Below are 22,077 nucleotides of genomic sequence, written 5' to 3'. Positions count from 1 at the left end.
CACACACACACACACACACCACATACACACACCACATCAATCAGACACTAGACATACAACATCCACCTGTTTACTAGTTTCCCTTACAGATATTTCAGGTTTCTGGCGAACAGTTGCAGCAAATTTGCGGTAAGGTCATATTTTCACATGCAAATTAGGTTTCTAGCAAACAGTTGCGATTAGCTTTTGGCAATGTTGCAGCAAATTTGCAGCAATGTCATATGCAAATTAGGTTTGTCACCAGAAGTTCACTGGAAGTTTGCCATTATTGGCTAAGTGTGGTGGCAAATCACTGGCGAACACATTTGCCACTAGTGGCAAACTTTTCATTGTTGCCAGGACAAGTCTGCCTATAGCGGCCAACATTGGTAAACTTCTGGCAATATTTTCCAGTGAACTCTTTTGCTTCCCACAAATCACCCACAAGTTTGCTGCAAGTCTGCCGCAAACATTTCATTTTTGTAAGGGTTACTCAACAGTCCCTGTCATTGTATGGTCACTCTCATTCTATAGGATATTATACAGAGTAATGTGTTCCTGCACAAAACAGAAACATAACAGCCTCCGCTAAATGAATAAATCTAGTGCAAATGTCCATTTGAGCCCACAGCTTAGACGCACCCTCACACAGCTGCATCTACCCCATCGTCTCACCTGCTGGTCAGCGCGGAGCTGTAGCTGCATCAGCTTGACCTCCATGCCCTTGTTGAGCTCGCGGAACTTCTCAACAGAGCGCGCCTCTGCCCGCAGCTTCTGCAGCTCTTTGCGGGCAAGACGCCTGCGCACGCAGCACTGCATCAGCACCACGGCGGCCCGAACGCGTCCGTAAGTCCGCCGCTGCAGCCAGCCGCGCACCGCAGCCTGCAAGCACACGGCAGCACGCTCCTCCAGCAACTGGGGGAACACAGGGAGACATTTCAGAAACACCGCTGAGAGCGAGAGTGAGAGTGAGCATCTGTGAGAAAACACGTTTGGGCTTGCTGGGTTGACAGACTTATTAAGACCATGCAAACAGACTTACGACAAAATACTGCAATCGAAATGAGAACTCCAGATAATATGCTGAGGGCAGGCATAGGTTGAACCTTTGTGAACTTTTGTGAACTTTTGTGAACCTTTCTACCATTTTACACTAGAATAAACCATTTTGCTGTATCAATCCGAAGAAGAGAAAATATTTTCTATTTTTTCTTACATCATGTTCATGCTAAAAATTGAGTATAGTATGCTATGATGATGATGACAGTGTCCAATGTACTGTGAGGATGTATGTAACACTTTATTATAATGTGAGGATGTATGTAACACTTTATTATAATGTGAGGATGTATGTAACACTTTATTATAAGTTAATATAATAAGTTGATCATGAGTGTATTATCACAATGACAACAGAATATGAAATCCATTTTTATGAAACTATCTGGTCAACATCTTCCTTGAGGAGACACTATACCTTCCGGTAGTTCCTGCGCACCAGCGTGCCTCTGGTGAAGGCCTGGATTGTGATGGTGGCCTCTCGGATCATCCAGTAGAGCTGCCGCACCACCACCATGCGGTACGTCTTCTGGATGACCAACGCCGCGCGCGTGTAACGGAGAGTTTGAGCCAGCCTGCAGGGAGAGCAGAAGATACAACACAGGTGAACAGTGCTAACAGCTACTGGCAGTACTGACACAACCAGGGCAGGCACATGAGTACCTGACCGACAGGTAAGGTGCCACCTCAGAGTCAGCATACAGTAGCCTATGCGTCTAAATAAGAGGTGATGTTCAGGACATAGACTATTTAGGTCATAGCATCGGGGGTGATGTTTAGTATATTAGCAATATAGGTCGTAGTCTAGTATGACAGAGAGGTCGCCGTTTCAGTGTAACTGTGACACATTTACATGTAGTCATTGATGAGATGCCTTCCCTTACTGTTGCAGGCAATTTACAGTTCACTGAGGTTGAACATGAGAATTTTTTTTTTGAAAACTGAAAAGCTTTCAGCTACTGTACTGAGAACTGAGTTGTGCCTGTAAGTGCTACTCTACTCTACTCCTATCTCAGATTGTTGTACTTAGCCTTACTTAGTGCCTTAGATAGAAGCTCTTGAAGGCTGTTCTGTTATAAATAAACTATATAAATAAACTTGACTTGACTTGTTGGTGATGTTTTTTGCCCACAAAGGCTGCTTTGTTGGTGATTTTGATATGATGATATGATTGTTTGATGATTGCCTGCTGTGGGAAATCCCCTACCTATACAGCACTAGGAATTTAACACCTGTCCTGTGTATATTTGAAAGAAAGAAGTAAAATACTTAAAAAGCATCACATCTGTAATATGCTGCAGTGATCACCACCATCAGCCTGCCTCACTGGCTGCCCTGATAGGCCTACCTCCTGGCCAGTCCCCCGCGGGCGTATCTCTGCAGGGTGAGGGTGGCCCAACGGAGGCGGAGGTAACGGCGGCGGCCCAGCCAACCGCGCACCCAGCTCTGGATGACCACCCCGGCCACATGCAGCCTCTCTGACCGCAGCTTCTCCAGCACGGCCACCTGGCCCGCCCGGAAGAACACCTTAGTCTTGCCGAAGCAGTACTGCTCCGAGTCGGGGATGAGTTCTGACAGGGTCCGCTGGCAGCTGGCACGCACCACCGCCGGACTGAGGGAACCCCGTAGCAGCACACGGTACCGGCTGAAGAACTCTTCGTAAGTCCATCTGGTGGTCACACAAGGAGTTTATCTCATTTCCGCTGCTAAAAATCAACCCACTTAGAGCCACCTGCACGTCACATAAGCACGGCTGTAGTATCCACATACTGCTTTCTGTGTGATGAAGTGCATAAGGTATCCCACAAAAGGTGATGTATAACATCTTAGCTCTGATTCCCTCGTTCAGTAGCCATTGAAAACATCTGCTGCTAATGACTGAGTGATTAATGCAGCACTAAATCAGAATTATGTAACGACAGCCTTTAATGTGTATTAACAGCACAGTATGCGTAGGGTATGATTTAACATGTGCTTAAGCTCAATGCTCCACCTCTGCTCATAACCCTGGTGGTGTTAGCCGTCACCTTGATGGGTATCCTGCGGCGCTGATGCGTATGGTCTCCAGAACTCCACAGGCTCGCAGCTGCTGGACCGCCCTCTTGGGGTCAAAGCTGATGAAGTGCAATTTAGCCCATATTTAGACATTTATAATATGGCTATACTATGCAACAAAACGATCTAATGCCACCTGTTACCTATAGTCCTACAGGTGAACTAGGGACAAGGGCAAAGCTTACCACATACAAAAACAAACCCTAAAATGCTAAAACATCATTTAGGCCTACACATGCCCAAACCCTCGCCCCACTAACTAAACTGTCAACAGTACTAGCAGAAAACTGTAAACAAGACAGTAGATTATGCAAATACTTCACACCAAAATGTTTTTACTGTCATATGGCTCAGACTGGCAGTAGATTCTACTCACACAAATGGCTCTTTGAGATCATTGGGCTTTATACAGCGGACATAGTGAGGAGTGGTGCTGTTCAGGGTTTCCATCAGAAGCTGGAGAGACTGGCGAAACTGTTAGAGCAATGCAATTACAAACAATGCAGTCTTCACTCCGTATACAAGGTAAACATCAAGGGTCATATTGACCTACATACATAAAAAAACACTTGTGTATGAGTCATTCATTGTGGATGAAGTCATATTGCTCTTGAGTGCAAGAGCAATATGACATTAATCATTAAGAGTTCCAGTGACCTGAAAGCCCACTGTCAGCTTGTGCTCTCGGTGACCTCTCTTGCCGGAGCGCAGACTCCCGTTGGGCACAGACAGCTTCACAGCGCCCCCTGCTGAATCCTGCTGGAACAACTCAGCAACAAGCTCTGACTGAAGATTCAGAGAGGAAGAGTTCAAAGATAAATCAGGTTGGGTATTTTATATACTGTATACAGACCAACAGGTGCAGATCAAGGTATTATAATCGGGCATACCTGGCTTGCTTTCATGATATTGATAGGCTCTTCAAATACCGTGTCACGGTTCTTGTCTAAAAACCCATCACATTCATACTGAACCTGATCAACAAATGAAAAGAAAATTGCATTGTTTCTAAACAAGATCAAAGAATATCTTATGTCTCTATATCTAATGGCTTATCTCACCAATACACTTTTTTTTTTTTTTGAACTTGCACGCCTTGTGTCCTCGTTGTGAGCTCACCGTATCAGCAAAGTGCAGGATGATGAAGGCTGTGTTGGACATGCGGGGCTTGCGGAAGTGGGCGCACTTCGTGGCATGCTGGTCATACAGCTTCCTGGCCCAGCTCTCATCTGAGCCCTTGGGCATCTGCAACAACACATGGCACGGGGAGTCAGAACCCCAGGCTCTGCCACACAAACAGCACATTGCAACGAACAAAACAAGAAAGTCGTGGTGAAGGTGACAAGCTTGACTTGTGGGGGCAGGACTCTATCGGATGTCAGGACATCAGGATATCATTTTTATCTCAACTTCAAGGGGAATTCCAAAAATGTCTTTGAGTGAAAAATGATTAAATTATTTATTAAAAACAATAATACAATAGAAATACCTTCATGTGAGTGTCACTGCATTGTGACTTTGAGTTAAGAGTCAGCAAGTTAGGAGATAATCAGGCTTAGTCTCATTCCTCCAACTATTCAGGTAAAACCTGGTGCCTAAACCTCTGTCCTTTCCAACTGGGCCTTAATGTCCAGACGCTAATAGCCTCGACCCCTCGGGCCCTGCTTACCCTACACTCCTCATCCAGCAGGTCCAGCAGGCCGAGTGAGCCCTCGATCAGGTCAATGCAGGGCTGGTTGTCACTGAACTCGATGCGGTTCCAGGGCAGCTCCTCTCTCACATACTCCTCCTGCTCCAGGTGGAACACATGCTACGGGGAGAGAGAACAGAGAAGAGATAATAAATAGGAGAGAGAGAGGGGTTTCTACCAGCAGGCCCAAGTAGATGCTGAGCACTGTATGGTGCACACAAGCAGAATGACTTACTCTGTTAAACTGCTGTTGCAGTTTCTCGTTAGCGTAGTTAATGCAGAACTGTTCAAAGCTGTTCCTGTCAAATGTTTCAAACCTGTATGAGGAAAACTCCATTAGTAAAACTGAAAACAGGGAGCTGTAATCTATCATTAAGATTTTGTATGTGTTTTTACTTTTAACTGTTACTTTTAATGCCATCGTTTTCGTTAATTCTATGATTTAAGTCGTTTTGGATAAAAGTGTTTGCCAAGCAACTATCTCATAAACATAACCATAACCATACTATGTTGTCATTATGTTACCCACCATTAGGCCATGCTATCTTACCCACCTATTAACCATTTTATGTCACCCACCCGTAGATGTCCAGGACTCCGATGAAGGACTTTGGCTGCTCCCTCTGTGCGCGCAGGGCAGCGTTGAGCCTCTGCACAGTCCAGCTGAAGAGCTGGCCGTAGATGTGCTTGGCGAGGGCGTCCCGCGCCTCCACGGCCTGCCGGCCCGGCATGGGCTTCACCAGCATCTCGCCACCCACCGCCAGCCGCCGGTGGCACAGCCAGTGGGCCATCTGCGCCCCCTCCACGCCCAGCAACTTGGCAAACAGCGCCAGCGAGCGGTCCTCCGTCTGCCGAGAGACACACACACACATGGGCACACATGGGCGCCCACACACACACACATACAGAGAGAGAGAGAGTCAGAGACGTGAGCTGGGTAAATGGAAGTTTTTCTTGCCACCAAGTGCTTCATCAAGGGGGTTCAGGCAGTTTAGGCTCTGTGAGGTCCCTTGGGACCATTTCAAATATTATTGGCACTATATGAATAACCTAAATTGAATTGAACTGAATAGAAACACTTAGGCACACTGACATGAAGGAGGATGTCATGTGAGGCAGAGCAGAGCTACAGCTGGTCCCATAAAGCTACTATAAAAAAAAATGTCCACAGAGTGCCTTTTAAGAGTAAGCAAACTGCGATGGGTTTATTGGAAAGTTTATGGTGATGAGAAGGGCATTAAAAGGTCTATCTCGCTCAGTGTTGGTGAGGGAGAGCCATACATCAATGTAGCTGCGGTCTCCTCCTCTGCCACTGGCCTGAATGTTGATGTTTCCGAGGTGCAGGACAGCTGCAAGGATGCGGAACAGTTCCATCTGCTGGTCTGACTGCACGCCTGCGGGGCCGGAAAAATATACACCATTAAAACGACACAATGTAATAATCGGCATTTCCCCCTTGGAATCAAATTTTGACTTACTGGCTTCCTCTTTAGCATAATTTTTCCACATCGGAAATTGACACCCAGGTGGTACTCAGTGTGTCGTAAAGTACCGGTAATGAAAAGGGTCATGTACCTGCGCCATGTAACACCAAAGTACCATAGTGCAATGTCACGTGTTCCAGGCATACAGTGTCAATAACAGACAACATTCTCCCTATTATCAGTCAGTGTGCAATTAAAATGAGTTTGAAGCCATTATCTTACTTGTGAAATAATGAAGTGTTTGTTTCTGTAAAGTATGATGCAGTGTGTCAGACATGGATTGTTTACCCAGTATGGTGAAGGCATTACGAGTGCGCTCTAGCTCAACAACATCATCTGTGCCAGGAATCTGGGTCTCTTCCCCTTGGTTGGTGTATCGGAAGTACTCAGCTGCCTCTGTGGACAGAAACGTGTTTCTCAGTGCCAAATTAAACTCATAATTCACAGTGATCTGATCGCTTGGGGGCCACAGAGGGACATGTTAGTAGGTAAATAGATTAAAAAGGTTATTGATTTTCTCCATAACACATAAATCGCTGTGTAGGCGGACCAAAGAGAAGGAAAAAGGTATTTCTGTAATTCTGTATTTTTTTTTGCCTGAGTGTTGGGCGATTTACATTGATCCATTTGGCAGATCTGATGGCTTACCTAGTTTGAGTACCCTCATCTCAGGCAGGTCTTTAGAGGCACAAAGCTGGTAGAAGATGTGATAGTTTCTCTCCATGGAAGCCTGAAAACATGAGACGATCATGGAAGATACTATATTCTGACTAATATAGCTTTTCTAATGGGAATCGCATCAGTCAGGTGCTGGGTACCTGAAAAACAACTCGAGATTTCTCCAATAAATATGTTCTCATGTTTGCTCCAATGATGTCACCCTTGCGTCCAAATCCAATCTCTATGTACTTCCCAAACCGGCTGCTGTTGTCATTCCGTGTGGTTTTGGCATTGCCAATAGCCTGCGCATGGTGATACAACACACTCAATAAAACCATAAGACAATTTACACTTTCCACCGCCATTACACTAATATTACAATAATATATCACCTGATGAATCGCCATCATCCTGAAATATCATTATGATTATATCATTATCCTGAAATTTCAGGCTTATCTTTGTCCATTATTTGAAGGACAGCGCAGAGGGACACTTTTATATTTGGGCTAGTACCTCCATGATAGGGTTAGATGCCAGGACTCTCTCCTCAACGCTAGTCTGCTGGGCAGCACCCCCCACCACAGCAAAGTAGCGCATGGTGAACTTGGCAGACACGGTCTTCCCTGAGCCAGACTCGCCACTTATGATAATGGACTGGTTCTTCTCCTCCCTGAAATAATCAACAAATACCCACGCTGACAAATCACTCACCAACATGTAGAATAGCACACTGTTCATGCTGTGCTTGAATTTGATGTACAGATTCATGTGCCTATTAACTGAGTCAAAGAATATAATTATATTGGCCTTAACCAACCCTGCACTAAGTGACACAAGACATACTTCCTTCGGCAAAAATAAATTAACAAATATTTGTATCTGTCTTAATTGCTCTGGACAGCAAATTGTATGTCTGTATGTGTGTTTGTGTGTTTGTATGTACCCTTTATGTAATATGTTGTCTGTGTTTTTTATCTGGATTTTGAGTAAATAACTTTATGTAGCGTATATAGTACATCATCATAATACTTCCATAGCCATTCATTGCAAACACTTTTCATACCCTCAATGGCTTACAATCTCCAGATTTATTACTGTGATGTGATGTTGTATACAGTATATACTCAAACAGCAGACTTATGATCTTCTGCTCTTGGTTATGTTCTTCAGGAGAGCGAGTGAAGCTGTCTTTTGTTGCTGTTGACAGGTTACCTGGTCATGGTGCGGTAGGCTTCCTCAGCCACAGAGAATATATGGGGCTCCATGTCTGCCATGTCTTGTCCACTGTAGGCATCGATCACCTCCTCCCCGTATATGGGTAACGACTCATATGGGTTTATGGCCACCAGTACAATTCCTGGAAATGAGCCCGGCCAACATTACTCAGTAGGTATGATCAATTTATCAACATTACTCCGTACGTACGATCAGTATATCCACATTACTCTGTAGGTACAATCCGTTATATCAACATTAATCTGTGGCACTAACACAAGCATCACTACTGTAAGATAACAAGACACTTCATACATATTTGGGTAATATGCAGTAGGCATGAAACTTAACCCCACTATGTAGACCCTGAATGTTATTTTTTTGTGTTTATGTTGAAGTTATATGTAAAGAATGCATCAGCCTTGTAGTAAGGTTAATGTTTACTCAAGACTGTCCATCAAACACCAAATTGACCGTACCCAGGTGCCATGGCTCGATGAACTTTACACCCAGTAAAGAAAAGACATTATAAGGCCATAAATATAAAACACATATTTCCCTCGCTACTGAATTCCAAACATTACATCAGAAGGCCACTCCTCTCTGGTGTACTGTACCGCAATAGGTGTAGATGCTGCTGTAGTCCAGGAAGCGGACCCGCAGGTTGTGCAGGACAGCCGGCTCGTGCAGGAAGGTGAGAGCTGTCAGGTCATTCTCCCCCTCCAGGATGTCAGGGTTACCCAGCGGGGGGAGTCCAGTGAGGTCTGTGACTGGGTAGGAAACCTCCTAAAGTGTGTAGGAGAGAGGAAAGGGGTGGAAACTGGCTCTTCAGGAGAGACGTTTGTTTATTCTGTGAATGAATTGGCCCAAAGTCCTTTCCTTACTGTGTGCATCCAGAGGGACTTGTGATTCAAACTACACTGTCATTAAGACAAATACTCTCCTAAGACTTCTTAATGCTATTCTAGACATTATGTACAAATACCTGGCTCATCTACACAATAAGATATATAAAAACTGTGCTTGTTTAACAGACAGAGACATCAAGTAGTGTGGCTGTCTGATAGACAGTGATAGGATGACAAATGGTGGTCATACAGTAGCTGTCAGCAGCAGTCTGCTGTTATCAGTGTCTGTGTTAGATGTGTGATAAGAGGCTCTCATCTCACCCTGCCATCGCTTAGCTGCAGCTGGAGCTGGCCATCTCCTGGGCTGAAGTCCCGCACAAGCCGAGCGGACACCCACACACTGTCAGTGTCGGGCACCCACACACACGCACCCTGCGGCCACAGAAGCACACACACACACACACACACACACACACACACACACACACACTATATATATATATACTGGGTCTTTCTCGATGAATGACAATGATTTTACATTTTAATGAAATGGCTTCTCTCATAAGCAAATAGATTAGAATGTAATTAGTGTTAGAAAATGACTCTGGGCAAAGTGACTGTATGGTAACCCATGTCTACCTCTAGAACATAAGGTCAACTATTTACTCACTAATATTACAGAAATTTGAATAAATATCACTGTGCCAGTGCAAAATGGCTGATTGGAGATACACTGTAGACCAATGACAATCACACACATATATCATCAGCTGTTTATGCATGCACAGCTCTGATGCCCCCATGGGCCCAACCCAAGCACATTGCTTTTCTAGCATCAGCATAAAACTCAGAACAGCCATGTTAAAAATTAACACTGGTCATCCCTACATCCTCTGCTATGCAGTAATAGTAACATTACTAATGTTTGTCCACTTATTGTATACAGTGAGTACGATCAGTACAGGCATTGTTCATGCATTCGGTGGTCATTTCATAAATATGGCATGCAACTTTAGCAGGATAACCAACGTCTACTTTTGTACTGCTCCTACATTGGCATTTTCTTGTCTTCGGTAATGTCATGTCAGGTTTGAAAGTTTCTTCTCATTTAGTAGCAAAACGTTTTATATGCATTTACATTGCTATAACACTTGACCAAACGCTGATAGAACGGATAGATTTTTTTTCTTTGTCATTCATATTCATATTCATCAGGTTAGCAGAGAACAATTGCACAGACAGGTACTTTACCTTGGTGTATAACTCAGTTGTAGCCATGCCAGCCAAGTTGATGGGGCAGATTCAAAAAGATGGCCTTAGAGGTGAGTTTAGTCCAAACACAAACACCAGGAAACAGAGGGTCCTCTCTGGGGATGGTGTTGTCCACTTCCCCGGTTGCCTTCTAAGTGAGAATGACTGTCTATGCACTTTGCTCAAACAAGGATGGAACACTTGCTGTGCCAAGCACGGCTAGTTAACTGTTAATCTGTATAAGACATGACTCACTTCAGCTGGTGGACTATATCCCACTAGATGGCCCCAAATTCCATTCAAGTCGCCCATAGTACTACTCTCAACAACTATGAGATGAAGGTAAAGTTTAAGCAGTGTCGTTCTTATAATACTCTTAAATTTACTATTAAGATGATGGTTAAATAAAGCAAACACATCAACATATATACACATAGTATCATGTAGTAATGGTACGCATTGTGTACTCACACCATCATATGACATAGGACTGGCCCATTTAATAAAGGAAAATTTCAACCCAGTCCTTAATCATTCAGTTCAAATGAGAAATGGGATTGGGCCAACGTGTTTACCTCTGCTAGTATCTCTACACACCATAGACTGACCATAAATATCATGTCATTTGAAGGTTTTAAATGTCCATTCCCTTGGTGTTAAACATGAAAACACATCTTTGACTGGTTTCCCATACATGGATTAATCTTAGCCCTAGACTAAAAGAAAACTTCAATGAAAAATCCCATTGAAAAAGTCTTAATCCATGTAAATTGGCCATTAAAGTCTAAGCCGCCAAGACAGCTAAGGAGTCTGACTCACTGATCATTTGGCAGTTACGGTGATTGTGTGATATCTGAGCAAACAAAATATGACAGCAGCAACTACAACTACAACAACAAAAAAAGACACAAGACACATCACCACACATAAATAACGCAACAGTGCACCGCTTCACATACAGCTGAATTTTAATCTGTAAACCATTCAAATCAACAGTCTGTTAAAGTAAAACAATACCCCTTTCATATAGTAAGAACCGAACAAGTGTTCTAAGAGTGGGGGCTGCAGGCAACCCCTGATGCTGTGAGTGTCCTTCATCATATGAGGACTCCTCACCCAAAACTGTTTTTCTCTAGCACACATTATGGTTCACATAAGGTTGGGGGAGAGAGGAGGCAGCACCATAGACAATTCAAACTGAATTTTCTAGACAAGAAAAAAAAAGATGGCACTAAATGTCAAATTTACTCATATTTCTTAAGAAAGGGTAGAAAAACAGACTTTTTTTAAACTGTTGTTTGTATGGGTGTTCTTGAGGAGCGATGCAAATCTTAACAGTGCTTCACAGACAAGAGCTGTTTGGAAGAGAAAGAAAATAAAACTGTAACATATCCCAGGATAACCAGCTCCTCTTTCTGAGAGGTTAAAGTTCATATGACCCTAGGGGCTGTGTAGAACGAGTGTTGAGAATTTCCTGTTATATTTCTTGGCCCCTCTTTGGTCGTCATCCGGAGAAAGATGAAGGACAAGTTTCACATTACAAAAACCTTAACGCTCTCTAAAAACAACAGACAAATAAGGACGACGACGACGACAACAACAACAAAAGCAACAACGCTTTAAAAGTCACAAATCAAACAATCTCGTCTTAAAAAAAAACAATCTATGAAATTTAGAGTGCAGGTGTCTTATAATCTTGATCCCTCTCAAATCACTTAGTGCTCTGAGAAACAGCACCAGAAAACAAATCAGTTCATCCCGTAATACCATGTCCCTAGACCCAGCAACACATCTCGCATCTTACCATAGTAACACTTGTGCATCATACCTTGAGCAAACAAGGCTGCCATATTTCTCAGGTCAATTTTGGAGGATGTGATACGGCTTTGACATGATTGTCACAACACTAATGTGTACGGACAGGAATCACATCTTCATGAATCCCGACTTGAAATACTGTATTTTAGCTGACTTTATAGTGTCATTTTCCTCCTACAAGCCATTGTTGAAACAGTTCATTTTGTTCAGGGGGCAAAGATTAACTACGCTAATCGGTGATTCAGAGCAGAATCAGCTGCCATCCGTGGAGCTTTAGGACTCCAAGTACACGTGTGAGGGGGAGGCTTTCTCGTCTTGTTTGACGGTAGCAGGTGGGAGGTGATGATGGGTCCGGGTTTGTTAGAGAAGGTGGTGGGAATCTGGTTATGGTCCTACGAATGAATACTGGAACCCACGGTCAAACTGTCCACATATCCTGTGAAGCCAATGAAGGTGAATTAATGACCATTCAAGCAAATGTCACATAAATCAAAGAGTCATACAATACCGGTTACTGTATGAATATAACTATAACTATCCAAACACATAACAGGTAAGGGAAATCCTTTTAATCTTTTATTTGTTTTTATCAGTGTTGTTTCCAAACAAAGCTTTAATGTTTTGTGGAAGAAACATGAATAGAATGTCATCTCTCGGAATTATTTATGTTGTTTATTCCCCCCGAAGCCCACAACCTCCTCTGCTATACTCTGCTGTTTGTGTAAGAAACATGACAGTGTTTGTGTGCTTTGCAGCCCCTAGACCTAGAGCCCCCCGTGTAGTACCTCTGCTATACAGCATCTGCGTCGTCGTCTCCGTTGGCGTCCTCCTTCAGCACGTCTCCTTCGTTGGACGCCTCCTCCACGTGGGCCAACATATCCGCCATCAGCGCCTCCTCCAGTCTCTTCCGCACACTGTACACAAGCTCCTCCTGCTTCCTGCACATCGAAACATCAACACCAATTACAAAAAGATAAAAAGACTAAATTTTACAGAAAAAGCATTTTAGTCACATCATTTGGTCACATCATTTACAGTTCACTTGATCTGAAATGAGCACTTCATGCATCACAAGCAACTATTAAGGTGATGATACATGGGGCAACTTTTTGAGCAATGTTGCTGAGCAACCACATAACCAGTTCCATTAATTCTGTTTGGATGACCATGACAAATTGCCTACTGATGATTTAAGTTCTCCAAAAAAGAAACTGTTGCCCAACATCAACGGGAACATGACAGAACCACAATAATGAGGCTCAAAAAGTTGCCCCAAGCATCATCAGCTTTAGTAACTTCAAACTTTGAGAAGTTGATTATGAGTGCCTGCATACATACTTTCCTTCTCAGTATTTTCTGGTTGTTAGTTAGTTAACCAAAGTCTGTCTAACTCTGCTATACTTTATATAAGATTAAATGTCTGGGGTAGTTGTTCACTGGTCTTCCATAATATGGACATGAATACTATGCAAATAGTGACAGACTGCAGACCTCATGGAAACTCGTCCATATGTGTTCAATCCTGCATGGCCATACCTGATGTCCTCGTCTGTGACTATGAAGGCTTTGCAGAGGGGCTGTGATGTGTTGAGCCACACGCCAGGGTTCTTCTCCACAGCGGCCGACAGCTGGCCGGTGATGGGGGCCGTACTGGTGTGCAGGGCACTGGCGATGGCCGACAGGAGGGTCTTATCTGTGCATCCGGGTCCTACTCCTGCATTTACATTACATTACATACATTCATTAGGCAGACGCTTTGATGCAACATGACTTATGGTGCGGATAAGATATACATTTTAATCAGGTCCTAACACAAACACAAGGCCATCTATTCTCACCAAGGACAAATCTTCTCGGCACAACACAAATCTTCAATTGTACAAAAAACATATAATTGTTGCACAAGAACCTTAGTCTCTGTATGTTAAAAAAAAGACAGTATTGCCATTGCACCATTTTTCTCCAGTACCTTGCAAGCCTTTGGGAAGCTCCATTGTCTTTACAAGCTCCTCCGCTATGTCAAATGCATTGAGACCGCTAAGCTTCTTCTCCCAGAATAGCTGTTGGAAAATTAGTTTAAAACAGTCAATTTTGGTATGTGCAGTGCAGATATAACAAATAGTGACTCAGGACATTGTGACTGATTATGAAGCCTTAAAATGGGTTATGCTGACATATAATATGTCTGAAGATTGAATCATTTTCCTTGAATGGCATACATACTTACACAACACTTACCAATTACATGTGATTCAACAACATAGCTATTAACTGGTTATTACTTTCATACATCTAGTCACAACATTCACTGACAACAAAACATGTTTTCAATCAAGACTTGGTTAATCATATAATCATTTCAAATGAAGGTTACCTGTCTAGGCTGGTCAATAGCCTTCTGAGGATCTGTCTTCACCTTATTGCTGGGATGGTTGGTAACCTTGGTGACAGGTTGTTTGAAGATGGAGGCTGTCTGTCTGACTGGCAGTGATGTGTTGAGATCAGGCTTGCCCTATGTCAACATAGAAATCCACTGGATTACCTCCACAATTAAAACACTTTTGACCTAGAAATATTAATGAAAAATGAGTCCCTTGTTATGGTTAATCCTGCTAAATCGTTAGTGTGAACCAGTCCACATACCTTTGTTTGAGTGTTGTTGTCATATCGAAGTCTCTGCCGGTTCTTGTTCAGTTTGCTCATTAGCATTTTACCGGTGCGGAAATCGAAGGAGCTGAGGTCCATTGAGTTTCCGAGATAACGAGCCAACTGCGGCTTGCTCCGGAACTTCTTTCCAGTTGGACTGGGAGAGGGTAAAGGGCAACAAACTATGGTGTGAGGTGTTGAAGAAGTGAAGGGACAATATGGTAAAAGATATTTATAAATAGGAGCACAGTCAGGCACACCAGTATTTGAATACCAAGACCACACTTTCAGGCAGCTCACAGATGCAAAACGCTGCATGCACACAACTATAGCCAGTCAGCAGAGCAGTAGCACACATTTAACACACACAGAGCACAGCCACTGATGGTAATGTTATGGTAAATTAGTGAATTTGACAGGAACCTGATAATGTTTACTGAATTTGAAGTAGGCATCTAACTGAAAAAATCTGGGTCAATATGTCCATGGTGTTTACAGTTACATGTCCACGTTCTGGAGGGCGGAATGTCTGTTCACTTTTCATATGTATAATCAAGAAGCCATTGGTCACATTTTAATGAATGGAGGCAATTCTTCAAATTCGTACCAGTGGTCAAATTCGAACCCCAACAATGGCAACATTGTTTCGCATTATGCAGCTGTCGCCGTCCACAAAACGGAACTAGCAACGTGCGTCATAACCTGAGTTGCGATGGCGAGCGGTCGGATTTGCTAACCCCCTCCCACATGAATATCTTTATTTCAAAGACAACCTGCGTACGACGTGTCTCATCTTTCCTTCACCTGATTAGAGGCTACCAGATATTAGCAAGTATGTGAGCTTGCGGTTAGTGCATTTGCTGTTAATGTGATGCAATGAGTATCAAAACAAACAAAACAAACTGAATACATAAATTAAAACATGTATCGTGCTTTCCGTCGGTAATGCATGCAAATTCCAGCGACTGAAAGCGGGCAATAGAAAAAGCAACAACAGCTTCGCATACGTGCACCATATTACAGAATGAAGTTTAAGAAGTAAAATGATACGGTACCACAAACTATACAAGCGACCCGCCTCCCCCCTTTCTCGCCTCTGTTCCTCCTCCTCTTCCTCACCTCTGCTAAAAAAGAACAACCATCTACTCCTGAGCATAGTCATCTAATGTTACATCTGCAAAGTTGATGACATTTCAGACACTACTACAGTTTCTGTTACATGTAATTCAACGGTCGTCAGGTCATTAGATCATTTAGGCAACGCTTCAGCTTTTTAACCGACTTTGAACGTCTTGTAGGCTAGCTTTGTCTTGCAATTAACATGGTGGGTCGCTGGCCTCGTTGTTTTGATGCCGCATGAAGGCTACATCCCCGCCCCAACTTTCTCTAAGTCACCCTTTCAAATGCACCCTACACCATAACCAGGCCCCCCAACCCTTCGCAGGAGCACCCGTACTTCGGCATGATGCACCATGTCCTCCTCTCTCAGTACCTAAAGTAATAGACATCGCTTTTCCCCGCAGACAAACCCGACTTTCTGGTCACTTCTTCCCTTTTCCAGCCCTTTGGGAGAGCCGAGCACTCCCACCTTTTCCTTTCCATGTTTCTCCCGGTTTAATTCCAGTGATGATGGTAACAAGCAGGGCTAGGTGTCTTAACGTTTGTGGCACGGAATGCAAATCATTCGCATTAAATGCTTCTGTCAACTACAACACGGCCATTTTCCAGTACTGCAACAGAGTCCCAACAATAACTGCATCTCTTTGTCACGGATATATCGCTCCGCCGTAACTCAAAGCCTCATCACCAACTCGCTTGTCTCGCGAGGGCAATGGGAGATACGTCCGCATAGGAAATAGCTAGCCTACTGTACGCTACAGTAAGTTTAGTGGTTTTCCGGCCCTATCTTCCCAGACTGATCCAGACTTTTGTTCCATATATTGGACCCTACATTGGTTGCTTCTCACCATGGCTGTGAGCTAACGCGACGTGATAGACGATGCATTTCTATTCAAAACACCCCAATGTTGAAATGGCTAACAATTTTCACAGGAATTAGCTACCTTAAACACAAAAGCTGAAAACGGTGCAGCCTTCAGTAATGTTATAATTTCAAAATGAAACGTCATGGTGGACGAAGTTGGGCACCGGTGAAGATATTCACTTGCTAGCGGCGGTGCTTCAATTCGCCGTGTATCCATCGCCTATAGCCTACCTACTTCTCAACTACTCATGTGACCATTTCTGTCGGAAAAATAATTCTCTAACGTATAATAAGATTGATCCACAACAAAAATAGCATCTTATTTATTCAACATATTCGCAGACACCTTAACATTTTTCTATTACTGCCGCCGCAGTTTGTGCATGCGAGCCGTTGCATTTATGAGCAGGTTATTGACACTATTAGATTGATTAGCTGGAAAAAGCGAAGCTTAAATGCATTCACATAGACAATAATGGAAATAATAATAGCTCATCTTGAATATCCAATCGAATCGGCTTATTACTTACTCGTTTTTCTCCATCTCGCATACTATCTTGATTTCTCCCGTTTTGGAGTTGGTTAAATCCCCTCTCCGCTCCTCTTTCCCCTCCCCCTTCAACGAGACAAATGAAAGACATTATTCGCGAAACCAGGGAAACCAGTAGACTAGAGCCAATCTATTAGTAGGACTCTGATAATAGCTTATCATTTCAAATTGCTTCACTAGACTTTGGAGATCTCGTGCAGTTAATTGTCATATTTACAGATCTTTCCCAAATAGGCCAGTGACTTACTGTTCTGCAGGGTTACTGTGAAATGTTTTAGGCAACAGACAACAAACGTGTCAAAGTAAAGCAAATATAACGTAACCCCCTCCCCCTTGGACAATGTATGGCCTTTTGTTCTGTAGGCTCCAGAACTCTGTTATTCATACCCCAAAGCTTTAGTTTTCTATGTGAATAATTTATGTGAAATGGTATAGCCTAATATTCAATGACAGAAGTTTTACAAGGATAAAACCGGTCAGCATCACCCATGTATCTGTGAATATATAAAATTGAACAAACACAGGCTACATATGCATATCATTTATTGACAATGGCAAACACCAATCAATCCAACACCACTGGAAACAACGTCTCTCCATTTCAATCAGAACTCTTCTGTCGGGTAGGCCTATCATCGGGTGCTGGTCCTGCAAACAATCAAACATATGGCAGACATTAAACACGGTTTGTGACGCCTAGATAGTAGCCTAAGCGACTGAATAAAATACCGGTAATCTTATTTTGTAGATATTGCGCCATCTTCTGTCTGTTCAATAAAACTAGGCCTACTGTTTCATAAGGTGACTGATGTCAGAGGGATAAATATTGGGTTGTATCAATAAAAGAAATACAACTACCAATTTCCTCTAATATATCCATGCTTATCGCGTGGAAAAGCTATTCTTCCTTCTTGAATTTGCCATTTATGTAGGGGACATAGTCCAGAATCAGCCTCCAGTCAGTGAAGTAAATTAGGGCCACTCCACCAGTTGTGCCCCAAGCAGCCAACGTGGGAACCCTTGACAAAGGAAAACAGAGCCAAGTTAAGTGTCCCAGTATCATCTTAGTATAGTCCCTCACGCTGAAAGCTGTGTTTTGCAATGCATCAATATCTAGGTCAGTATAATCCAGCAGTGCTTTAAGTTTGTGAGTTTAGTGCAACAGTAACCTACCACAAAAATGCTAGTCAACTTAATATCTACGAACTGAGAGTTTTCCCCAGTGTCTTTGGTGCATTTCTCGAATCATCATTAACATCTGCACAGCAGTTAGTACATTTCTCAAAACAACTGCACCGCATAGTAGATTACCTGCAAAAGCGTGTATCTTGCTCAAAATGCTTTGTTTTTAGGTTTCAAAAGCAATTAAACTCTCAGTGCAATCAAAATCCTTGCACTGTTTATGTCAAGATAGTCAAACTGCTTTGTCTTGTCTAATGAATAATGCGTAAGGCAGCACTATTTTCTATGTGGCATAGCTATTTCAAAACGGTGTGTGTGTGTGTGTGTGTGTGTGTGTGTGTGGGGGTCAACTGCAAGACAGTGGATGTTTCAAAGTTTTTACTGTTGACAGACATTGTGACAATATAAAGTCAATACAAAGGCATTTACAGGATTGTTTAAAGGGAAAATGAAACAAAATATACAGTAAAACACCCCATGGTCACCACTGGCAGCCAAATTTACTGTAGTTAATCTTCCTATACATCCTAACATTCCTGTCTGTCAGGCAACATATGTATATGCTAAACAGACTATGACAACTAGTTCAACACATTTGCATGTAATGACAGAAGCGATGAAATAAGGCCAATTTGTTTTATGGGGTAGGACTATTCAGCATGGGACCAGTAAAGGGCATTTTTTATCCAACAGCAGACATTTGTACAAAATCAGTTGCATGGATGTACTAATGCATTTGTTCAAGATGGGGAGAAAATGCTTTAATGATGTGCACAAGTGATAAGATGATATGGAGTTTGAACAAGCAGTTTTGAGAATTTCAATTCTGATCCGAGAAATGTGCCAAAGCGACTGAGAACAACTGTAAGAAAAAGTTCAGGTCATCGGGGCCACTCACTCTCCCTTTTTATAGTATGTTGGCCCACATCAACCTAGTCTATAACCACTCATTTGTGATTTGCACCGGTAAACAATGAAAATGCAATATTATACCACTTTAATCACCCCTATCTTCAGTTCAGATGTTCTGAATTGCACCAAATTTCATGTGTATGATTATTCTGACATCCTCTAGAGGTATGCCACGTTTTGTGGAAATCTGTCCATAGGGGGGTTATACGATTAATTAATGTATGTGTACATTTAGTGACTGTGTGCACCCATCAGCCTGTAGATGGTGGTGTTGAGCAAGAGTTGCCGTTACAATATGATGATGATGATGTACTTACTACATTTTTAAGGCTCACACTCACACTCTCTATCTCTCTTTCACACACACACACACACACACACACACACACACACACATACACACAGGCACGAATGCACACACACGCACGCACACACACCATTTCCCCACAAACACACACACTCACAAGTTAACAAACACACACACACACTGAAGCACACGCAGCACACAAAAGCAAATGCACAAATGCACACACTCATTTACATACACAACAGTTGCAAGAGTAAAGGATGGAGTAGGAAATGGACACAAATTGACAAGCGTGATTCATTTTTGCAGTGTGCAGGACTGAGCTGCGGTCATATTTTGTACCGCTAGATGGTACATCTAGTTCTAAATTACGTGTCTCCTCTGTTTGGGTTGGTTTAAATCAGTGGTTCTCGAACTTTGTGTCATTCCCCACTTTGGAGGTGGGGAATTTTCAAGCTGATCCCATCAACCGAGTTTTGCCTGTCTCGTCAGCTGCATCAGGTGTTATTTGAATTCACATGTCGGGCTGTTTATGACTCGTATGTTTGTGTGTGGCTGATTTGTTTTGAATCTATTATCTGGGAGTTATTAAAGATAGGCACAAAGAAACTAATTTCCTCCTGTTCCTCGCGCCCCACCTGTCATGTCTCTATTCCCCACTAGTGGAGCCCGCCACACACTTTGAGAAGCACCAGAGAATCTCTAGTTTCAATGTAGGGGAGAACTGGGACGAACGTAATTTAGAAAGACATCGTAAAACACTGAAAGTTAATATTTTGTCACTAGCAACCTACATCTATCCTCTGCCAAATACAGTTGCATTTACAGCTCTGAACAAAACCGTTCAAGAGTTATTTAAGGAGAAGTCGAACGTGCGTTTTGTTTTATTTGTCCCTCCTGGCTGGGACGAATGAAACATACAGCTTAAATTATGTAAACTTCCCACAATTTCAATATTTGACAAAATATCATAAATGGTACTTCAAGTATGTTATTTTAGATAGATTGCTGCTGGGCTATATGTCTTGGTTCATGTTTGTTAACAACTCATTGCCGTCATGGTGAAGCGCATATCTCGCGGTTATGGAAATAGCATGCACTATGCCATTAATATAGCTAGAATAATGCATGTTTCAAATTATATAATGTTTCTATAGTACAAAATGTTATTTCACTCTGTTTTTACGTGGTTAAAGCCACCACACATCCAAATAAGTGCCCTTCATGACCCACAGGCCGTCAGTCTCCATAGGTTAACATGGCAAAACTCGACCCCCTACCTGATAGCCCCAAATATATTTGCATCTTTCTAAAACTGCTTTTCCATGTCTCACCTGCATAAAATATAGTATAAACACAGATGTGTGGGCATTGACTTAGAATAAATAGGGTTTACTGCCTGGTCAGGACAAATGAAACATATATTTGCCCGCCATATACATTTAGCATTATAGGCTGTTTTGCATCCATTAAAAACAAACATGCAATGTGAACGTCTGGGATTGGGGAGAGCACTAAATGCTCTACTGAATAAGCATGAAGTCAAAACTTTAAATGAAAAACACTCTTTAATAATAATAAAAAAATAAACCGCTAATGCTGCCGCTAATGAAGTAAACTTGTGACCATCAAAAATCGTTTATCGCCTGTAACTCCGTGATACCAGGACGTAACAGGAAGGCATTTGGCTGAGCAACGGAGGTTAATCTGCTCCATGTTTTGTCCAAATGATGACTGTCTATCATCGTTGCACTCGGAGAAAACCGGAATGTTTCAATCGTCCCGGTTGTACCCTATCTAAATGAATTCCTGGTGCAGTGCAATGACTTTCACTCTGCATCGGAAGGATGCAAGCAGACTTCTGGCAGCCGGTAGGTTATCATTTATACGTTCACTAATAAGTCTTTGAAGCCAAAGGGAACATGTTTCAGTAACAATAGCGGACAACATATAGTCGAGCAGAGTTTGTTCAGCTTATCGGGAGCCTTGGCCTTTTCAAATTATAGGCTATCGTAAACATTGGACTCATTGGACTATATTTGCAAAGTTAGCCCTCGTTAGCCTGCTAGGATGACAATTACTTGTCCGTTTGCCACAGAATACAATGTCTTGAGAACACTGCAAGACTCACCACATTCTCGCAATGGCAATATACTTGGGACCAATAACCTTGCTCAATATATTATGCATTTTGTCTTCTGCTTTCTCGAACGCTGTTCCAAGGTTGTTTTAGAAGACATCGGTGTGTTTAAGGACCCGAAGGCTAAGGTGGCCGTTTTATTGCCTGATAGAAATACGAATGTTACATTGGTCACCACCACCTATTACATTTGCTACTATCTTGTCAATTTGTAGCTGTCTACATACAATGTAACCAATGACTATATGTAGCCTCAGTGTGATAAACTATGGCTCGTTTCACATTGTTAACCTC

General features: G+C 42.6%; 3 protein-coding genes across 11 annotated transcripts in view; all 3 read right to left on the bottom strand.

Annotated features, from left to right (window-relative positions):
- Positions 1 to 10,382, bottom strand: part of si:dkey-110c1.10 (unconventional myosin-Vb) — a 19,962-nt gene extending 9,580 nt beyond the window's left edge. The window contains exons 1-20 of the mRNA XM_048251526.1: positions 10,245 to 10,382; positions 9,315 to 9,425; positions 8,763 to 8,931; positions 8,143 to 8,287; positions 7,444 to 7,600; positions 7,086 to 7,229; positions 6,916 to 6,997; positions 6,556 to 6,663; positions 6,065 to 6,177; positions 5,363 to 5,631; positions 5,019 to 5,100; positions 4,763 to 4,903; positions 4,213 to 4,338; positions 3,984 to 4,067; positions 3,751 to 3,879; positions 3,470 to 3,567; positions 3,066 to 3,152; positions 2,387 to 2,707; positions 1,457 to 1,613; positions 655 to 894 (exon numbers count right to left, since the gene is read on the bottom strand). Of these exons, the coding sequence (XP_048107483.1) occupies positions 655 to 894; positions 1,457 to 1,613; positions 2,387 to 2,707; positions 3,066 to 3,152; positions 3,470 to 3,567; positions 3,751 to 3,879; positions 3,984 to 4,067; positions 4,213 to 4,338; positions 4,763 to 4,903; positions 5,019 to 5,100; positions 5,363 to 5,631; positions 6,065 to 6,177; positions 6,556 to 6,663; positions 6,916 to 6,997; positions 7,086 to 7,229; positions 7,444 to 7,600; positions 8,143 to 8,287; positions 8,763 to 8,931; positions 9,315 to 9,425; positions 10,245 to 10,271 (2,790 nt within the window). The 5' untranslated portion in view covers positions 10,272 to 10,382. The remainder of the gene's footprint in view (positions 1 to 654; positions 895 to 1,456; positions 1,614 to 2,386; positions 2,708 to 3,065; positions 3,153 to 3,469; positions 3,568 to 3,750; positions 3,880 to 3,983; positions 4,068 to 4,212; positions 4,339 to 4,762; positions 4,904 to 5,018; positions 5,101 to 5,362; positions 5,632 to 6,064; positions 6,178 to 6,555; positions 6,664 to 6,915; positions 6,998 to 7,085; positions 7,230 to 7,443; positions 7,601 to 8,142; positions 8,288 to 8,762; positions 8,932 to 9,314; positions 9,426 to 10,244) is intronic.
- An 812-nt stretch (positions 10,383 to 11,194) lies between these two features.
- mbd3b (methyl-CpG binding domain protein 3b) lies at positions 11,195 to 17,324 on the bottom strand. Of its 9 annotated transcripts, none has more exons than XM_048251557.1 (8): positions 17,223 to 17,314; positions 15,764 to 15,832; positions 14,706 to 14,865; positions 14,437 to 14,574; positions 14,032 to 14,122; positions 13,599 to 13,776; positions 12,848 to 13,000; positions 11,195 to 12,498 (listed from the first exon to the last, which is right to left on the bottom strand). In XM_048251557.1, the coding sequence occupies exons 1-7, from the start codon at positions 17,234 to 17,236 to the stop codon at positions 12,853 to 12,855; spliced, it is 798 nt and encodes a 265-aa protein (XP_048107514.1). In that variant the 5' UTR covers positions 17,237 to 17,314; the 3' UTR covers positions 11,195 to 12,498; positions 12,848 to 12,852. The 9 variants fall into 9 exon arrangements, with proteins under 9 accessions (XP_048107514.1, XP_048107516.1, XP_048107511.1 ...); XM_048251559.1 differs by having other exon boundaries at positions 15,764 to 15,829; positions 17,223 to 17,287; XM_048251554.1 differs by lacking the exon at positions 17,223 to 17,314 and adding an exon at positions 16,201 to 16,492.
- Positions 17,325 to 17,768: 444 nt separating this feature from the next.
- On the bottom strand, positions 17,769 to 22,005 carry LOC125300058 (cytochrome b-c1 complex subunit 10-like). Its single transcript, XM_048251564.1, has 3 exons — positions 21,775 to 22,005; positions 18,101 to 18,261; positions 17,769 to 17,890 (listed from the first exon to the last, which is right to left on the bottom strand). The coding sequence occupies exons 1-2, from the start codon at positions 21,831 to 21,833 to the stop codon at positions 18,141 to 18,143; spliced, it is 180 nt and encodes a 59-aa protein (XP_048107521.1). The 5' UTR covers positions 21,834 to 22,005; the 3' UTR covers positions 17,769 to 17,890; positions 18,101 to 18,140.
- Between the last annotated feature and the right edge of the window lie 72 nt (positions 22,006 to 22,077).

Source organism: Alosa alosa, chromosome 9 (genome assembly GCF_017589495.1).
Source record: "Alosa alosa isolate M-15738 ecotype Scorff River chromosome 9, AALO_Geno_1.1, whole genome shotgun sequence".
Classification (NCBI taxonomy): Eukaryota; Metazoa; Chordata; class Actinopteri; order Clupeiformes; family Clupeidae; genus Alosa; species Alosa alosa.
Note: the sequence above shows the minus strand (reverse complement) of the source record. Positions and strands in the feature narration are given on the sequence as shown.

What these genes read in the sequence shown, in the direction of transcription:
- mbd3b (XM_048251554.1), bottom strand. Translation starts at nt 16,310, where the DNA reads ATGGAAAGGAAAAGGTGGGAGTGCTCGGCTCTCCCAAAGGGCTGGAAA. An exon ending in AGCGATGTCTATTACTTTAG is followed by an intron (nt 15,833 to 16,200) that starts GTACTGAGAGAG and finishes GTTCTTTTTTAG; the next exon opens with CAGAGGTGAGGAAGAGGAGG. An exon ending in GGTCGCTTGTATAGTTTGTG is followed by an intron (nt 14,866 to 15,763) that starts GTACCGTATCAT and finishes ACCCTCTCCCAG; the next exon opens with TCCAACTGGAAAGAAGTTCC.
- LOC125300058 (XM_048251564.1), bottom strand. Translation starts at nt 21,833, where the DNA reads ATGCATAATATATTGAGCAAGGTTATTGGTCCCAAGTATATTGCCATT. An exon ending in ATTGCCATTGCGAGAATGTG is followed by an intron (nt 18,262 to 21,774) that starts GTGAGTCTTGCA and finishes TCCTTTGTCAAG; the next exon opens with GGTTCCCACGTTGGCTGCTT.